General features: G+C 37.3%; 1 protein-coding gene across 1 annotated transcript; it reads left to right on the top strand.

The window, feature by feature from the left end:
* The first annotated feature begins 3069 nt into the window (after positions 1 to 3069).
* itgae.1 (integrin, alpha E, tandem duplicate 1) lies at positions 3070 to 15494 on the top strand. Its single transcript, XM_047820876.1, has 16 exons — positions 3070 to 3209; positions 3394 to 3496; positions 3643 to 3719; positions 3897 to 3967; positions 4704 to 4812; positions 4898 to 4996; positions 5101 to 5166; positions 5317 to 5438; positions 6098 to 6249; positions 6369 to 6522; positions 6938 to 7085; positions 7383 to 7504; positions 14107 to 14258; positions 14378 to 14529; positions 14946 to 15093; positions 15230 to 15494. The coding sequence occupies exons 1-14, from the start codon at positions 3182 to 3184 to the stop codon at positions 14442 to 14444; spliced, it is 1470 nt and encodes a 489-aa protein (XP_047676832.1). The 5' UTR covers positions 3070 to 3181; the 3' UTR covers positions 14445 to 14529; positions 14946 to 15093; positions 15230 to 15494.
* The last annotated feature ends 3192 nt before the right edge of the window (positions 15495 to 18686 follow it).

Below are 18686 nucleotides of genomic sequence, written 5' to 3'. Positions count from 1 at the left end.
TTGTAGCATGTTTGTCCTTGTACCACCTGCAGCACAGATGTTTTTGTTCCTCCATGTGGCTTAAGAAAGAACAAAAAATATATATATTTTTCTACTGTCTGATGGATAGATCCTGGTTGCTCCAAGAACTCTCAGAGAGGTTTTGAACATGCCACAGATGCAGGGGATTATTCACTGTGCCATAGGAGTAAGTGTACACTTACAATTTCATAGCTCTAGTGAAAAGCATAGAAAATAATCTATTATTATGCTTGTAACACATGTATCATTTAATGCTGTTCAGTTGCCACATACAGTCTTTTTACATTTAATTTCATATGTCTTATTTAAGAATGTAACTAATTAATGCTTTAGATACGTAGAATTGCAAAAAAGAAAATTTGGTAAGATGTACACAATACCAAAGATAGCAAATTTAGTCTGCAGATTAAAATAAAATTTAAAAAATAATAATTTCATATTCACAATTGGACTGAGTGTAAACACTGCGTTATATTTGCTAAATGATTTTCATTCCCCTGATCATGTGTTTGACATTTCTGTTTTCCCAACAGTTATAAAAGGATCAAACAGATATGGTTGATCATTATTTTGATATGCTTTTACATTTAATCATGTGGGACATATTTTTCCTGTCACCACTTACACAGATAAAAACAGTTGTTGCCTTACTTTCACTGGAAATTAATAAGACAAAAAAAAATACTTGTCAGGTTAGAGAGAAACCATAAAGTACTAGGCTTCTTTCTTGCAGATCTCCTTTTTACCACCAACAATTATACTATAATACTTTTTTACACAACCTTGTTTTTTTATTTATAGCCAGTATACTTTTGGGTCTATATTAATGATAAGATTCTTTTATTTTAACCTGTATAATAATAATAATCCTGACCAATCAAAAATCTGTAACAAATCAATCAACTGGTACAAATTCACTTTAATTTAGCTAATATTTATAATGTTATCATGTTTATCATGTTATAATGTTGTCTAAAGGCCTTAAAGACAAAGAGAGTAATTACTGCTTTTGGCCTGTTTATTATTAAAATTCTAAAACTGTGTTTTTACTATGCTTAATATTCCAAACTGTTTTAAAATATCAAACTGCTGCTATAACATAAGTGTAAGGATATATGTTTACTTGAACAGTCATTGTTTACAGAGTTTACATAGTTTTGCTAAATGTGCTTTATAATATACAGTATGCACACTGGTTGGCGCTAAATTTGTATATTGTCTTGTAGTGTTGTGTTTTCTCTGACTGCTTTGTGTTTTCTCTGACTGTTTTCTCTTTTGTCTTGCACTGTTTGCACTAGGTTACACATGAAGCACTTTATGTGGCTAGTACAACTTATTTTAAATCCTTAGCTCTGTGTTGTTCTATGTAACACCATGATCCTGGAGAAACATTGTTTTATTTCACTATTTACTACATCAGCTACATATGGTTGAACTGACAATATGGTTAACTTCACTTATCATTTTCTGAAAGAATAATTGCCTTTGTTAATACAGTGATGTTTTATTCTCAGGTTTCGATGGAGGTTCTGAATAAACCACAGGCAATAAAAGAAATGATAGAAATAGCTGATAGTGAAGACAGATTTTTTTTTCAGATTTTGAATTATGCTGATTTAGAAAACACTGTCTTTTTTTGGAAATAAAAATCACTGGAATGGATGGTAAAAACACCAATATTTGTAAATGAATGTAAATCAGTTTGAAATTTTCTACAGTATAACATCACTTTGCTTTGCTAATTACTGTTGAACGCTGTTTGTCAGGATGTATTTCTTACCTTTACATTTAAATTTACAGCATTTGGCAGATGCCCTTATCCAGAGCGACATACAAAAGTGTTTTTAAGTCTCAAGTTTTTAAGTTTTACGTCATTGAATACATTACTCTGGTACACTAAGTTACAGACTTATGATACCATGAGTCTAAAACACTGTTCAAAGTTATTTATTTATATTAAATACACACATACAACAAACAGGGGAGAGAGTGCTAGTTCAAGTATTTTCAAATAACTTTACCAAGAGAGTGAATATACAGGGAGAAAAGAAGAGTACCATGTACTGAGCCCTGTAGTACACCAGTGGAGAGTCTGCGTGGAGATGTCGTCACTCCCCTCCATGTTACCTGATATAAGCAACCTTCCATGTGATACTGATCCGATATCTGTGTTCTTTTCTACCTTTAAAACTAAAGAATGTATACAACTTGCTTAGTTATTAAGATTTATTTGTTTCTGGCAAAGAAATACAAAAATGCCCATTACTGGATGAAAACTGAAAACCCAAGAAACCTTAAAATGTATTAATGCAGTAGCAAACTTACTGTCTGTCGCAGGCGGTTGTGCAACATATTTCCCATAAAATGTATTATATTTATTTACATTAATGCAATTAATGTAGGTAAAATGCCGAATGGAGTTTAATTTATTAGGGCATTCCTCAAGCAGAATGGATTTGACTGGCGGCGCTCTGAAAAGTAATTAAAAAAAATTATGGGCTGAATAGAGACGGTAAAAGTGGGTGGGTCCAATATTATTGGTCTTAAAAAGTGGGTGGGTCCTGTCCCACTCATATATAATGGTTCCGACGCCCATGACCACGACTCGGACTCAAAATGCTTGGAACGGCGTCAATACCGATCCGAAATATCGGATCGGTACATCCCTACACTGAACCCATTAAAAGTATTCTTGATATTTAATAGAAATTGAAATCCCACTGTATTTTCTAAAATACAAGATAGGTCACTTTTTTATACCTAAAGTTGTATAGTAGTATGTTTGATTAACATTAAAACAGCACAAATATTTCTACAGCTGGCACCAGGATTGTCCTGAATTAACATGTACCGGAACATGTAAAGTCTACAAATTACATAATTTGTCTACTCTGGGTCAAGACATGAAATATTACAGAATTTAGATTTGAAAACCTATTGTTGTGCTTAAAATAAAACATGCAGGAAGATTTTCTCAAGTGCTATAATTATGGCAGAATCTTCAAGTTCAGTCATTACACAAATCAAATTTTCAGGCAGCAGCTGGTGGGAGGAGTGACGGTGTGTTCAGACTGAGGAATGGAAGACAACACCAGAAACTTATGTGCTGACAATCTAACAGACAATAGTAGCTTACAAGTTATTCAACAATCTCGACAAGATGTTTGCAGCTGTGCTGTTTATAACAGGTATGTCTCTTTTCTAGCTTACTCTATGGTCATCTTACACGTTTAAGACGTATTCACATTATACATGGTACAGATAAAATCTAAGATTTTTGATTAAAACAGAACCAAGCGTGAAGAGTTTCTTACATTTGTTACTATTCTGTACTAGGCTTTATTTTTTTATTCTCTGAATATATTTTCACAGAGATTTACACAGCATTGGGATTCAATATATACACTGAGCCAGTGGGCAATTTTAAAAACGATGACCCGCTGTTTGGCCAAACCATTATTCAGTCACAGGATGGGTTAGTATCTTTCACAAAGATTTTAAAATAGCAAAATATGTTTAATATGCTTATTAACCAAAGTCTCTGAAATATCAGAAGTGAGTGAAAATAACTCGTGCTTTTATATATATATTTATATTTATTATTTATTCATTTATTTTTAGACTTTATGTTCCTTCTCCAACCTCTGGAGACATTTTCAGATGCAAAGAGAATAAATGTTCCAGTATAAATATTTCTGGTAAAGTTTTTCTTTGTCTATCTCATATGTATTTTAAAAACAGGCCAGTCATGCTTATACGTATATTACACTATTTATTAAGTAACATTTACCTGCAATTATTGTAACATTATCATGATATTTTCACACTGCAATACTTTAATGTAATTAAAATGTATTCTAATAAATCAATTACAGACGTAACAAAAGGCTTGACTCCAATTGCATCTGTAGCATCCAGGTTGAAGGAAGATGAGGAGCACTTTCTGGTATTTTTTTTTTTCATATTTTCAATCACAAAATGAAATATATGAATAATAATTTTTTTAAACTGATTTAAACTGATGTATGATATTGTGTGTGAGTTTTCTGTCTGCTCCTGATGACACGTCTAGTTCTCTGTGTGAAACCACAGTTTCCCTTTGCAGAAGGCGTTAGACATAACAACGTCTCTTTTAAGCACCCTGTCAAGTTCCCTCATGAAGTGACTATGAAAAGAGATGATATGGTGCTGATCTGGAGCTTGATAAATAAATGTTGTGTAGACTATGCACAAAAAGCTGTAGCTGTATACAGAGACAAACATAAAGGACCGTAGCAGGTCCTTTAAAAGTCTCTGGGGAATTTTCTTTTCCCTATAGATCGCAGCCATCTGCCGTCACTCCTGACCTTTCTTAGTCATAAATCTGACCACACACATTTCCGACAAACAATAGAGACTTCCCCAGCAGCCATCCTCTTGTTGTAATTCTGCTTTCCTTCCGTGAGGCACTTTATTATCTAAAACACGACAAATCAGTTACTAAATTTTTATTTGGCATCATTAAAACATTGGTACAAAAAAAAGCCCAAAATTAGACAAATCAATTAATTACTTTATTTATTTCCAATGTAGAAGTTGTTACTCAGCCATTTATTATTGTCAGGTAGTCAGGTTGATTTTAACTGAAAATTTCTAGAAAAGCAAATGAACCGTAAATGAAGGTCTGTTGTCTCAACACTTAGGTTTGTAACCAAGTTCGGACAAGGAATTCATCGACTGAGTATTTCAATGGAAACTGTACATTTATATTTGATGATCAGGAAAAGAGCAAAATCTATCCTGTTAAGTTGGGTATGTGTCTGCACTAAATAACAAGAAATTCTCTAGTCAGAATACTTCACACTCATCCTCACTTAATAATAATACACCATATTAGTTTTAGAGCTGCAGAATCCAAATCCTAACAACAACAACAACAACAACAACAACAACAACAACAACAACAACAGATATCAAGCCAGTCGAATGTCTCAAGGTAAACAATCTGACTAAATAGTAAAAATGAATGCTAATTAAGAATATATTATGCATATTTTTACTGTTAATGTATTTTTAAATACTGTAAATGATTGTAATTAGACAAGTCGAGGAAGAGAAGAGCTGAAGAGAATGACACAATTGCTGATGATGATGAAGAAGATGAAGGTATTTCAATTTTGTCAAGCAATGACAAAACAGATTATACAACAAAAGATAGTAAATATAAGTTTGAATATCAGTAAACTACAGTTTGTATTTGTATTTGTATCATATGTATTTTTTTAAATCTCTTTTGCTACTTTTGTTTATGTAAAGATGCAGGAACGGAGATCGCTTTTGTGCTGGACGGCTCTGGTAGCATTGAGCCGGACGATTTTGTAAGGGCAAAAGACTTTATCAGTAACGTGATGAAAAATGTTTGGACAACATGTTTCAGTGTAAGTAAGGGACAAAACATAATAAAAGCTCATGATTTGATAAGTGTATAAACCTGTATAACAATATATAAACCATTGTAGTATATTGGGAAAATACTGGTCAAGATAGTTACCGTTTTATTCCTTTTAAACCATTTAAAATATAGTAGTGTATCTGTAATTTTTAACTAGTTAAAATAAGAAAAAGGAAAACACTACTGAAGATGGGTTTACTTTTAAGTCTGGTTCTGCTCGAGGTTCTTCCTTATATTTTCTCAGGGAGTTTTTCCTTGACACCTCGGGCTTACTCATTAGGGATAAATTAGAATTTAACATTTATAATTTATATTCTAAATGTTTATATTCCTGTAAAGCTGCTTTGTGATAATGTCCATTGTTAAAAGTGCCATACAATTAAAATGTCATTGAATTGAATTACTGCAAAAGTCTTAAGGACCATATGAAATGTCTTTTGCATTAGTGTGTTAGAAGAAATTGTATAATGAAAAAAAAGAAAAGTATAAAGTACTAAAACATCATTATGTCTGTCTGGAATTGGATAAATTATCTTCATCAACACAGACAAAACTAAACGGTTTACATATAATTGATAAAGTTATATAAATGATAAACTCTCTCTCTCTCTCTTTCTCTCTCTCTTTCTCTCTCTTTGTCCTCAGTGCAACTTTGCAATAGTGCAGTTTGGGAGAGACATAAGAACAGAACTCTCTCTACAAGAAAATGATGACAGTAACTATGCCTTGGATAAGGTGAAGAACATAAAACAGCTTGGGGCAGTCACCAAGACTGCCTCAGCCCTCTACCATGTTCTGTAAGTACTCGAACACAAACATTCATTATTATGAGTTTATGCAAAAGTGCATAAATTGCCAACAGTCTATCGTAGCACATCTTATATTTATTAGCATCTCTGTCCTGTACAACCCGCAGCACAGACATTTTTGTTCCTCAAAATAGATCAAAAAAGAATGCAAAAAAAATGATTATCCTACTGTCTGATGGAAAAATGGTAGGAGATACAAGAAACCTCAGCGATGTTTTGAACATGCCACAGATGAATGGGATTACTCGCTATGCTATAGGAGTAAGTGTACACTTTTATAATGTTTCGTGTCTCTAGTGACACAAATTGAACAGGAACTAGTAATATGCATCCTATAGTATTAGATTCCTACTTGGTTACCAAACCCAAAGTTTAATCTTGTTACATTTATTTTTATATAATTTGTACAAATATTGCTCGAATGGAAAGTTAGAACATCAGTTGGCCAAAAAGTGAAAGCTGTAATAATTTATTCCATTGCTTTGCCCCAGTGCCAAAGATAATTCATATTTAAGAAACTTTAAAAATGTTTTAAGCATATGTGATTAATATCAAAAACCTCTTTAGGTTTTTTTTTGAAAATAAGACTGTGTAAATGCATCTTTAAAATATATTATATGGAGAGATATAAAGGGTTCATTAACAATATAGCACTAATACACTAATCTATTCTCAGGTGGGGTCAGAGGTCCTGAATAATTCAAAAGCAATAAACGAAATGATAGAAATAGCTGGCAGCAGTGAAAGATTTTTCAAAGTTTCTAATTATGCGGCCTTGGAAAAAATTCTTTCTTCTTTGGAAAACAGCATAATTGCAATTGCAGGTAAGTAATTTGAAAATAAGTGCAAATCACTTGTGTTGTTAATAACCGATCAATAATTTATATTTACACTGCTGAATTTTTGCTGAAACTTTGGTCTCTAATATTTCTGTATTATACTTGTATCTTTTATATCCAGACTTTGCTCAGAGTATTTCAATTTTGTCAAGCAATCCATGAACAGATTATACAACAAAAGATAGTAAATATAAGTTTGAATGTCAGTAAACTACAGTTTGGATTTGCATCTAAGTCATATGTATTTTTTAAATCTCTTTTGCTACTTGTGTTTATGTAAAGATGCAGGGACGGAGATCGCTTTTGTGCTGGACGGCTCTGGTAGCATTGAGCCGGACGATTTTGTAAGGGCAAAAGACTTTATCAGTAACGTGATGAAAAATGTTTGGACAACATGTTTCAGTGTAAGTAAGGGACAAAACATAATAAAAGCTCATGATTTGATAAGTGTATAAACCTGTATAACAATATATAAACCATTGTAGTATATTGGGAAAATACTGGTCAAGATAGTGTAGCGATTTTGGCTCGCGAAGCAAGGTAAATATTTATAAGTAACTATAATGTGTTATAGTGACTTCCAAATATTTTAACCTAAGTTGAAATTAACGGTACTGGAATTAACGTTACGCTTATTTGGTCTGTTCGTCCGGCGAACAGGCCGTGTAACCTTTATTAATTCTATGAAGGTGGTATCTTCCCGGCCAAGAAAGATTCGCTTTCCTTTTACTGTATACCGTAATTTAAATTAAATTAACTTAATAGAGCATGTAGTTCAGACCAGATATTGCAGGTACCTTAATTTGTGAGCGATACTCAGAGACAAATCACCTGTGGCTCAAAATTATGACATTTAATGAATGAGACAAACACAACATAAAACTAACTACATAAACAAACAAAAGAAATAGGGAAAACGAAAATGAAAATAAAATAAAACAAAAGAAATTAAAATTGGGGAAAGGGAGGAAGAGACTGGAAAGAAGAAACTAGAGAAAGGAAGGAAAGGGATGGCAAACTTAGACTCAAAAATCAATCACACCCTAACTGGGAAATCGTCACAGAAACTTAAATTCACCTTAAGATTCAATGAAAGATTCCTACTTAAAATTACGCATCTAAATTGGTTGGTAAAGGAAACGGTTACTTGCATTGGCTTACTGCACAAGAGTCCGGATGCAACAGAGAAATCTCTGAAAAGTCAGTTAGGGTGGGGTCAGACGTTTTTCCAAGTTCTCCTGAAGATCAGAGCAGTTGTCGTTCTTGGAAGTGAAGCTTGCTGGAACTTCTTTGAAGGAAGATGGAGTCGTCTTGAAGCTGTTCCGAAAGTCTGACCACGGATTAGTGGTGTTTGTGACAATTTAAAGGTCGCGAACTCCACCCATCTTTGGGGAGATGACCAATACTTCGGTCAGGATTTTGGAGGGAAAAACTCACTTTGTTTCAGGTGTCTGTGGGCGTGGTTTAGCTATCAAACTTTTAGATGACTTTAAAGTTTGATCCAGGGTGTATTAAGATGGTATGGCGCCTTTCGTGCTCAAATAAAATACACCAGTGCTTGAAAAAAATTAATAACCGATAATTTTGTGGTCATTTGGATACTAAACATGAAGGGTAATGACGGTATAACGGGATTGGCAGCCGGGACAATGTTTGGAGGGCCGTGACGACTGGGGTGATGTCGATCATTTGCTTCCCCCCCTTTGCTTGGCATAGGCTTTCCGGGCTAAGTCTCAAAGCTGATGGATGGACATTTCCCGTGGGCAGGCCAGGACCCCCAGGTGGTGACTTACAGCAGGGTGAAGGTTTCTGAGGAAAAAAGTTTTGAAGTTTAAGTCCTCCTCCATTCCTGGTTCATTTCGCGCTCCGAAGTAGGCCTGTCGGAGCCTGTTGTAATAAGTTTGTGTGGTTTCATGTCTGCTCTGTTTTAGGTCCAGGGCAGTGAACAGTTCTTGCTCTGACTCTGGGTCAGAGAATTCCTTAATCAGGGCTTCTTGAAGCTGCTGGTAATTCTCTTTGATCTTGTCTGGCTGCCGATCCAGGAAGGTGGACTTCGCGGCTGGAGGTGATCCTGAGGAGTTAGAGTCGGTCTCGTGTAGTGATGTTAGCTACCGTCTGTGAATGAAAATCAATGTCTTGCAGGTAGGCATGTATGTCATAGCCTCCTGCCGGGTCTGATGTGAAAGTAGGGATGTTTCTAGCCAGTTTGTCCAATTCCTTAGGGGTGACCCTGTGACTGGAACGCGGGGTTTCTTGAAAAGTCTCCCACCCTGGGGAGGTCTCGGGTCGGAATTCCTCACCCCCCTTTTGAAATGTCGATTTTTGTTTTGGGGGTATGAGTCCACTGGTTAAGGGAAATTCCACGTTGAGCCTTTCCTTTTCAGGGTCCCTTTGTAATCTATATGTGTGTTTTAGTTCTCTGTGAGTTATGTCAAGTTCGTCTTTTAAATGAGTTCTTTCTTGACACAGGGCATTGATTTCCTCCTTTTTCCACTTTGCAGATGCCTTTCGTATGCCTTAGCTTTGGCAATTCTGTCCTTAAGTTCAGTCTCTGCTCTTATCAGAAGGGCCTTGGCTTGTTGGAGTTCCTCCTGGGTGTCCTTTTCCTGTTGTTCTCTGCGTGCTGTGTCTGCGCGGAGGTCAGTCAGGTCCTGTTGTAGTCCTTTTACTTTCTCCTGCAGTTCTGTGTCCTCTTCATCTGCCGTTTCTCGTTGGCTCTGAGTCCCTGCCTGGACTTGGTCTAGCTGGTCGTGAGCCTGTGCCAGGTTCCTCTGAGCCTCCCCAAGTTGGATCTGTAATGACAATGAATCCTGTTGTAGGGGAGAGTTTTTTTCTTCCTCCATTTTTGTCTGGGCGATGAGGTTGTAGGTCAGTGCTCCGAAGATCTTGGCCAGCTCCTTGTGGCTATAGTCCTGTGCTGGGTTATGAGACATCACTGCACTCAGGTTGTCATCAAGCTGTTCCCGGCTCAGGTGTTGCAGATCAGCAGCAGTTTCGGGTAGAAAGGTACCCGTCATGGCGTTCAACCAGGTCTCTAGCTGATCCCGGTGTGTCTCATGGCTGGAGGGTCTGGACATGTTGGCTCACTGGCGAAGAGAGACTGAGACAAGGGCCAATGCAAGTTCTTACAATAATGGTGGCCTACGCTAATAGGCGAGAACGTGCTGTCCACTCAATTTGCCTAATGGGTAATCTAAAAATTTGGCTACTTTAAATTGCTAAGTTTTTCTGTGATGATTTCCCAGTTAGGTCTTTACCTTACACCTCAACTAAATAGAATGAACATAGACTGATCAACTCACAACACAAAGGTGATAGAGCAGGACAAGGCCTGGACGGGAAAGAGTTATAAAGTTGAAACTAAATAGCTGAAACTGAATTTTAAATTTAGCTTCACCCTCTGTTTAAAGTTTCATTTCAAATAAGTGAGGGGAAGTGGGAAGCAAATAAATGAGAAGGGAGAAAAGAGAGAGATGAAAATAGTGATAATAAAAAAAACAATAAAAGCAGATAACGAAACGTCAACATAGAAATTCAGTAAAAGAAATTACTACTAATAGTAATAAAACAAAACGGGACCAACAAAAACAACCAAAATTGATAATAATAAAAAGGGAAATAATTAAAAAAAATTAAGAATAACAAAGAATAATAAACGAAGATATAAAAATGAAATAAAATTGAAGGGGCCAACCACAAAAACCAGGTGGCAGAGAGAGAGAGAGAGAGAGAGAGAGAGAGAGAGAGAGAGAGAGAGAGAGAGATAGTTCACACACACTGAATATAGGGGTTAGAAGTGGGGGCTGCTTGTAAAGATACTAGTTACTTAACAACCTATCCCTTGGTGTTTATCTGGAAGTGTGGTGCCCTAAATCATTTCACTAGTGGGTGTGATTGATAACGTTTGGGGTAAGATTAGTCTCGACCCTACGCGTCATGCGACCTTATTTCGACCGGTTCAAATTAAGGAAGCAGGCTTTATTTGCTACCTCTATAAAATTGTAAGATTGAGAGGACGAAACTTAATAATAAAGGTAAAATAGAAGTATATATAGTCAACGGGGTTTCCTTCGCTGTTGATATGTAAGATTAGGTCTTAAGAATTAGCTGATAAGAGTTACACTACTCAAATCACAGTTTAACAACTGAGGAAAGGTTTCTCCTTTCCACAAATTCAACAGTTTTTGCTACTCAACGACACACAGTGGGTGGGTCAGGTTTTCTTCGCTGCCCCCAAATAAATAGATAAACAAAAGAACAGGGTTTCTTCGCTGTTCTTATTCGTTACTTGATCAAGGTTTGGGACTCCTTTTACATATCAATCAACAACCGGTCAGCAGTATCTTTATAATTGGATCTGCATTAGGCACGCATCAGTTAGCTACTCTGATGGTTAAACCTAAAGGAGTGCTATCGTCTGGTTGAACGAAATTGGAACACGCAATGACTTCAACAGCGATACAAATACAAGGCCTTAAAAGATGATAAGAGGAAAACGCTCAAATCAATCTTTAATCGAACTATGGAGAGATTTCTTCATCCCGACAGCTGATCTTGATAATATTAAAATGTGCAGTAAAGAGATTTCTTCGTCTTTACAAGGGATTCTTAATATTATGACTGCAGTTTAAGTCTTCTCTTTTCTTTTTCTTTTTTTTCGATTAATCGTGACTCATAAATAAATAAATAAAGGAATAAACAAATAAAATAAACTCAAATAGTGATCACTCTAGCTGAGTCTACGTTGCAACCTATCTCACCACAAGCGCACAGTAAATCAACACCAGTAAATTGACGCTGAGTTAGCTCACAAAGCAAAGTTTGAACAACACGCCTGCATTCTCCACCATTTTATGTAGCGATTTTGGCTCGCGAAGCAAGGTAAATATTTATAAGCGACTATAACGTGTTATAGTGACTTCCAAATATTTTAACCTAAGTTGAAATTAACGGTACTGGAATTAACGTTACGCTTATTTGGTCTGTTCGTCCGGCGAACAGGCCGTGTAACCTTTATTAATTCTATGAAGGCGGTATCTTCCCGGCCAAGAAAGATTCGCTTTCCTTTTACTGTATGCCGTAATTTAAATTAAATTACCTTAATAGAGCATGTAGTTCAGACCAGATATTGCAGGTACCTTAATTTGTGAGCGATACTCAGAGACAAATCACCTGTGGCTCAAAATTATGACATTTAATGAATGAGACAAACACAACATAAAACTAACTACATAAACAAACAAAAGAAATAGGGAAAACGAAAATGAAAATAAAATAAAACAAAAGAAATTAAAATTGGGGAAAGGGAGGAAGAGACTGGAAAGAAGAAACTAGAGAAAGGAAGGAAAGGAATGGCAAACTTAGACTCAAAAATCAATCACACCCTAACTGGGAAATCGTCACAGAAACTTAAATTCACCTTAAGATTCAATGAAAGATTCCTACTTAAAATTACGCATCTAAATTGGTTGGTAAAGGAAACGGTTACTTGCATTGGCTTACTGCACAAGAGTCCGGATGCAACAGAGAAATCTCTGAAAAGTCAGTTAGGGTGGGGTCAGACGTTTTTCCAAGTTCTCCTGAAGATCAGAGCAGTTGTCGTTCTTGGAAGTGAAGCTTGCTGGAACTTCTTTGAAGGAAGATGGAGTCGTCTTGAAGCTGTTCCTGAAGTCTGACCACGGATTAGTGGTGTTTCTGACAATTTAAAGGTAGCAAACTCTACCCATCTTTGGGGAGATGACCAATACTTCGGTCAGGATTTTGGAGGGAAAAACTCCCTTTGTTTCAGGTGTCTGTGGGCGTGGTTTAGCTATCAAACTTTTAGATGACTTTAAAGTTTGATCCAGGGTATATTAAGACGGTATGGCACCTTTCGTGCTCAAATAAAATACACCAGTGCTTGAAAAAAATGAGTAACCGATAATTTTGTGGTCATTTGGATACTAAACATGAAGGGTAATGACGGTATAAAGGCAGCAGTACATTATATACACAGATCAGTAATTAGAGTATAACTTATTTTAAAATACAATGTTGTTTTCTGACACATGAATAAAATACACCCTTGTCAGGAAATTAAGGAGCAAATAATTTTAAGTCAGGCAAGCCCTAAAAGAAGAACACATTACAAAAAGGGTTATAAAAATGAGAACCTTAGAGTACCTTATCTTGGGTTTTATTAGTAAAAGGAATGTCTCATTGTGTGAGTGTGTGTGTGTGTGTGTGTGTGTGTGTGTGTGTGTGTGTGTGTGTGTGTGTGTATGTGTGTGTGTGTGTGTGTGTTCTGGTTTAGGGCCCCTATGAGTCGTTTAGGGCCGCATGGGGTTATCTGGTCTTTGTGTAGGTTCCAGACATTCTGGAGCCAGGTGTGTGTGTAAAACTGGGTTGCTCATCGGTTAATTGAGGAGTAGATGTTGAAATTTAGGGTGCTACAGACACTACAATAGTTACCATTTTATTCCTTTCAAACCATTTAAAATATAGTAGTGTATCTGTAATTTTTAACTAGTTAAAATAAGAAAAAGGAAAACACTACTGAAGATGGGTTTACTTTTAAGTCTGGTTCTGCTCGAGGTTCTTCCTTATATTTTCTCAGGGAGTTTTTCCTTGACACCTCGGGCTTACTCATTAGGGATAAATTTGAATTTAACATTTATAATTTATATTCTAAATGTTTACATTCCTGTAAAGCTGCTTTGTGATAATGTCCATTGTTAAAAGTGCCATACAAGTAAGATGTCATTGAATTGAATTACTGCAAAAGTCTTAAGGACCATATGAAATGTCTTTTGCATTAGTGTGTTAGAAGAAATTGTATAATGAAAAAAAAGAAAAGTATAAAGTACTAAAACATCATTATGTCTGTCTGGAATTGGATAAATTATCTTCATCAACACAGACAAAACTAAACGGTTTACATATAATTGATAAAGTTATATGAATGATAAACTCTCTCTCTCTCTCTCTCTCTCTCTCTCTCCCTCTCTCTCTTTCTCTTTGTCCTCAGTGCAACTTTGCAATAGTGCAGTTTGGGAGAGACATAAGAACAGAACTCTCTCTACAAGAAAATGATGACAGTAACTATGCCTTGGATAAGGTGAAGAACATAAAACAGCTTGGGGCAGTCACCAAGACTGCCTCAGCACTCTACCATGTTCTGTAAGTACTCGAACACAAACATTCATTATTATGAGTTTATGCAAAAGTGCATAAATTGCCAACAGTCTATCGTAGCACATCTTATAGTTATTAGCATCTCTGTCCTGTATAACCTGCAGCACAGACATTTTTGTTCCTCAAATGGATCAAAAAAGAATGCAAAAAAATGATTATCCTACTGTCTGATGGAGAAATGGTAGGAGATACAAGAAACCTCAGCGATGTTTTGAACATGCCACAGATGAATGGGATTACTCGCTATGCTATAGGAGTAAGTGTACACTTTTATAATGTTTCGTGTCTCTAGTGACACAAATTGAACAGGAACTAGTAATATGCATCCTATAGTATTAGATTCCTACTTGGTTGCCAAACCCAAAGTTTAATCTTGTTACATTTATTTTTATATAATTTGTACAAATACTGCTCAAATGGAAAGTTAGAACATCAGTTGGCCAAAAAGTGAAAGCTGTAATAATTTATTCCATTGCTTTGCCCCAATGCCAAAGATAATTCATATTTAAGAAACTTTAAAAATGTTTTAAGCATATGTGATTAATATCAAAAACCTCTTTAGGTTTTTTTTGGGAAAATAAGACTGTGTAAATGCATCTTTAAAATATATTATATAGAGAGTTATAAAGGGTTCATTAACAATATAGCACTAATACACTAATCTATTCTCAGGTGGGGTCAGAGGTCCTGAATAATTCAAAAGCAATAAACGAAATGATAGAAATAGCTGGCAGCAGTGAAAGATTTTTCAAAGTTTCTAATTATGCGGCCTTGGAAAAAATTCTTTCTTCTTTGGAAAACAGCATAATTGCAATTGAAGGTAAGTAATTTGAAAATAAGTGCAAATCACTTGTGTTGTTAATAACCGATCAATAATTTATATTTACACTGCTGAATTTTTGCTGAAACTTTGGTCTCTAATATTTCTGTATTATACTTGTATCTTTTATATCCAGACTTTGCTGAGAGTTCCAGGGAGAGAGCGAGAGACCCGTTTCTTCAGCCTATATATGGGCAAGAATATTGTGAAATAGTTTAACCTTAAATTTCCCTTGAATTTCGAATCAGGGTTGTTGGGGTTTTTTTTTCCAAAAAACAAAAGCTTCTTGATTCTGATGTGTTTTTACTTCTGTTTGAATCTGATGCATTACCAACTTTTTTTTTCTTGGCAAGATATATATAACAGATATCTTAAATAAACAAGGTTTTGCTTTTGCACAGGCACACTTTTCAGTCAGTCTGTCCAGTCAAAACTGTTACTGACCTTGGTACTTTAACTCTCTACATTTGATTATATTGTCTTCTGGTAAAGTAGGTTCCTGTCTTTTGTATACTATCTGCTTAACTCACTTTGTTCTAGAGTAGTGTGATTTGAATCGTGTTATATTCTATAGCATTGTTGATTTTTATAGTGTTGGTTTTTGTTGTTCTCTCGGCTGATTAATCAGGAGTAGTTTCAGTCTCCCTTAAGGTGTGAATTGGGGGCAGGGCTTACCTATTTAAATTGAAGGTTCTCCGGTTTGTTAGTAGCTCTCTCTCTCTAACATTAGTGTCTAGTACTGTTTTGATATATTCTACCATACCTCAATTCTCACTCTTGTTTGACTACAAATATGTGCCTTAAACCCATCTCTGTACTCAAGGCCTACTCTCGCAGATGCTCTCATCCACAAAGCAGAGGTCACAATCCCAATAACCTCATCTACCCTCCTCTGTTGTGTAAGTCTCAAACAGTAGTGGTAGGTGGGCTCTGGAATTGTCCGTCTGCGGTAAAGAAAGCTGATTTTATCTCTGCTTTAACTTCCCATTACTCCTTTGATTTTCTTGCTCTAACAGAAACCTGGATATCCCCACAGAACACTGCTACACCAGATGCTTTATCCTCTGCCTATGCTTTCTCTCACTCACCACGAGAAACAGGCAGGGGTGGTGGTACAGGTTTATTGTTGTCAAAGAAATGGTGCTTTAAACCTCTACTCTTCTCTAATTTACCCATCTCTTCTTTTGAATTTCATGCCATTTCAGTTACCTCTCCTATCAACCTTGTTATCATTGTTGTCTACCACCCTCCTGGTCCCCTAGGAGACTTCCTGGAAGAAATGGACTCACTGCTTAGTGCTTTCCCTTCCGATAGCTCCCCCCTGACAGTGCTTGGTGACTTCAATCTCCCCTCTGACAAGCTACATTCTTCTTCCCTCCTGTCTCTTCTCGACTCTTTCTCCCTCACACTCAACAGCTACATCCCCACACACAAAGGAGGCAATGTCCTGGACCTGGTTTTCACCCGTCCTTCTCCAGCTACAGATGTGACTGCTACCCCACTCCACATCTCTGATCATCACCTGGTATCCTTCACCATCACTCTACCTATCTTACCTAAAACTATCTCTCACCCCCTCGCTCTTACTCGCCGCAACCTTCACTCTGTCTCACATTCATCTGTAGCTTCTGGCACTCTTTCTTCCCTTCCTGATGCTAAGTCTTTTTCCTCACTACCCTTAGACTCAGCCACAGATACTTTCCTCTCATCTCTTTCCTCAACTATGGACTTCCTCTGCCCTATGTTCACTAAACCCAAGAAAACTTCTTGTTCTGCTCCTTGGCTTTCAGATGTGCTGCGCAACAATCGAAGAGAGCTAAGATCATCAGAGAGAAAGTGGAAGAAATCACAACTTGATGCAGATCTTGATTTTTACAGAACACTTCTTGTCAAGTTCTCCTCAGATGTGACTTCTGCCAAGACTTCCTTCTACAAGGAAAAGCTTGAAGCTTCCTCACATGACCCTCGGAAATTCCACAACATCATCTCTTCTCTGCTCAACCCCCCGGCTCCACCTTCTTCATCCTCCCTGACTGCAGAAGACTTTGCTTCTTTCTACCAGGAGAAGATTGAGGAAATCTGCCGGACCTTCACTTCAGCCCCGACTGCACTTACATCTCAGAGTATGGATTCCCCTACACCTTCATTGTCACATTTTTCAACTGTGGCAGCAGAAGAGATTTTACAGCTCATCCAGTCCTGCAATCCTACCACCTGCCCATTGGATCCACTCCCTACCACTATGCTCCAGACCATCTCACAAGACCTCTTGCCCTTCATTTCCACTATCATCAATAGATCCATAGCATCTGGTCAGGTACCAACTACTTTCAAGAGAGCAAGGGTTATTCCCATCCTAAAGAAACCTGCTCTGGATCCATCAGACATCAGTAACTACAGACCGGTATCACTTCTCTCATTTCTTTCAAAAATTCTTGAACGCATTGTCTATAATCAACTGTCTGTCTGTCTCTCACAGAACAACCTCCAAGATCCCAAACAGTCTGGCTTTAAAGCAGCTCACTCTACAGAGACAGCCCTTTTGGATGTCTCTGAGAAGCTACATACTGCTAGATCAGCCAAACTATCATCCGTCCTTATCCTCCTTGACCTTTCAGCAGCGTTTGATACGGTCAACCACAAGACTCCCTCAAGAGTCTTGGGATTTGCGGATCAGCTTGGGAATGGTTTGCCTCCTACTTGGAAGGACGCTCATATCAAGTAACATGGAGGGGAGTGACATCTGCTCCACGCAGACTCTCCACTGGCGTCCCACAGGGCTCAGTACTTGGTCCTCTTCTTTTCTCCTTGTATACTCACTCTCTTGGTGAAGTTATTTCATCACATGGGTTCTCTTACCACTGCTATGCTGATGATACACAACTTATCTTCTCTTTCCCACCCTCAGATGCTACAGCTTCTGACCGGATCTCAGCATGTCTGGCAGAAATTTCATCATGGATGACTGCTCATCAGTTAAAGCTCAATCCTAGCAAAACTGAACTGCTGTTCATCCCAGGTGATTCATCCCCAGGTCACGATCTTGCTATATCCTTGCACAACGATCTGATCTCCCCTTCAGCCACAGCTTGCAACCTTGGGGTAACCATGGACAATCAACTGTCCTTTTCCTCTCATGTTGCAAATGTGACTCGCTCATGTCGGTTTCTTCTCTACAACATTAGAAGGATTCGGCCATTTTTGTCCACACAGACTGCCCAGGTACTTGTTCAGTCTCTTGTCATTTCTAGACTGGATTACTGCAATGCACTGCTGGCAGGTCTACCTATGAACGCAATCCGTCCTCTGCAAATGATCCAAAATGCAGCTGCTGGATTGTTTTCAACCTGCCAAAGTTCTCGCATACCACCCTGCTGCTGCGATCCCTCCACTGGCTTCCGGTAGCTGCACGCATCCGATTCAAAACACTGATGCTGGCCTACAAAGCCAAAAATGGACCAGCTCCCTCTTACCTCAAAGCCCTCATCATTCCTCGCACTGCACCCCGTAACCTCCGATCTACCAGCACTGCTCGACTGGTTCCGCCATCTCTCAGGGTAAGAGGCAAGTATACTACAAGACTCTTCTCTGTA

The sequence above is a fragment of the Tachysurus fulvidraco genome, chromosome 11 (assembly GCF_022655615.1).
Source record: "Tachysurus fulvidraco isolate hzauxx_2018 chromosome 11, HZAU_PFXX_2.0, whole genome shotgun sequence".
Taxonomy (NCBI): Eukaryota; Metazoa; Chordata; class Actinopteri; order Siluriformes; family Bagridae; genus Tachysurus; species Tachysurus fulvidraco.
The sequence above is the reverse complement of the archived record's forward strand: the minus strand, read 5'-3'. Positions and strand labels throughout refer to the sequence as shown.

Excerpts from the sequence above, each read along its gene's own strand:
- itgae.1 (XM_047820876.1), top strand. The coding sequence starts at position 3,182 with ATGTTTGCAGCTGTGCTGTTTATAACAG. Across the intron at positions 3,720-3,896 it reads TTCCAGTATAAATATTTCTG|ACGTAACAAAAGGCTTGACT; the intron begins GTAAAGTTTTTC and ends AATCAATTACAG. Across the intron at positions 7,086-7,382 it reads CAGCATAATTGCAATTGCAG|ATGCAGGGACGGAGATCGCT; the intron begins GTAAGTAATTTG and ends GTTTATGTAAAG.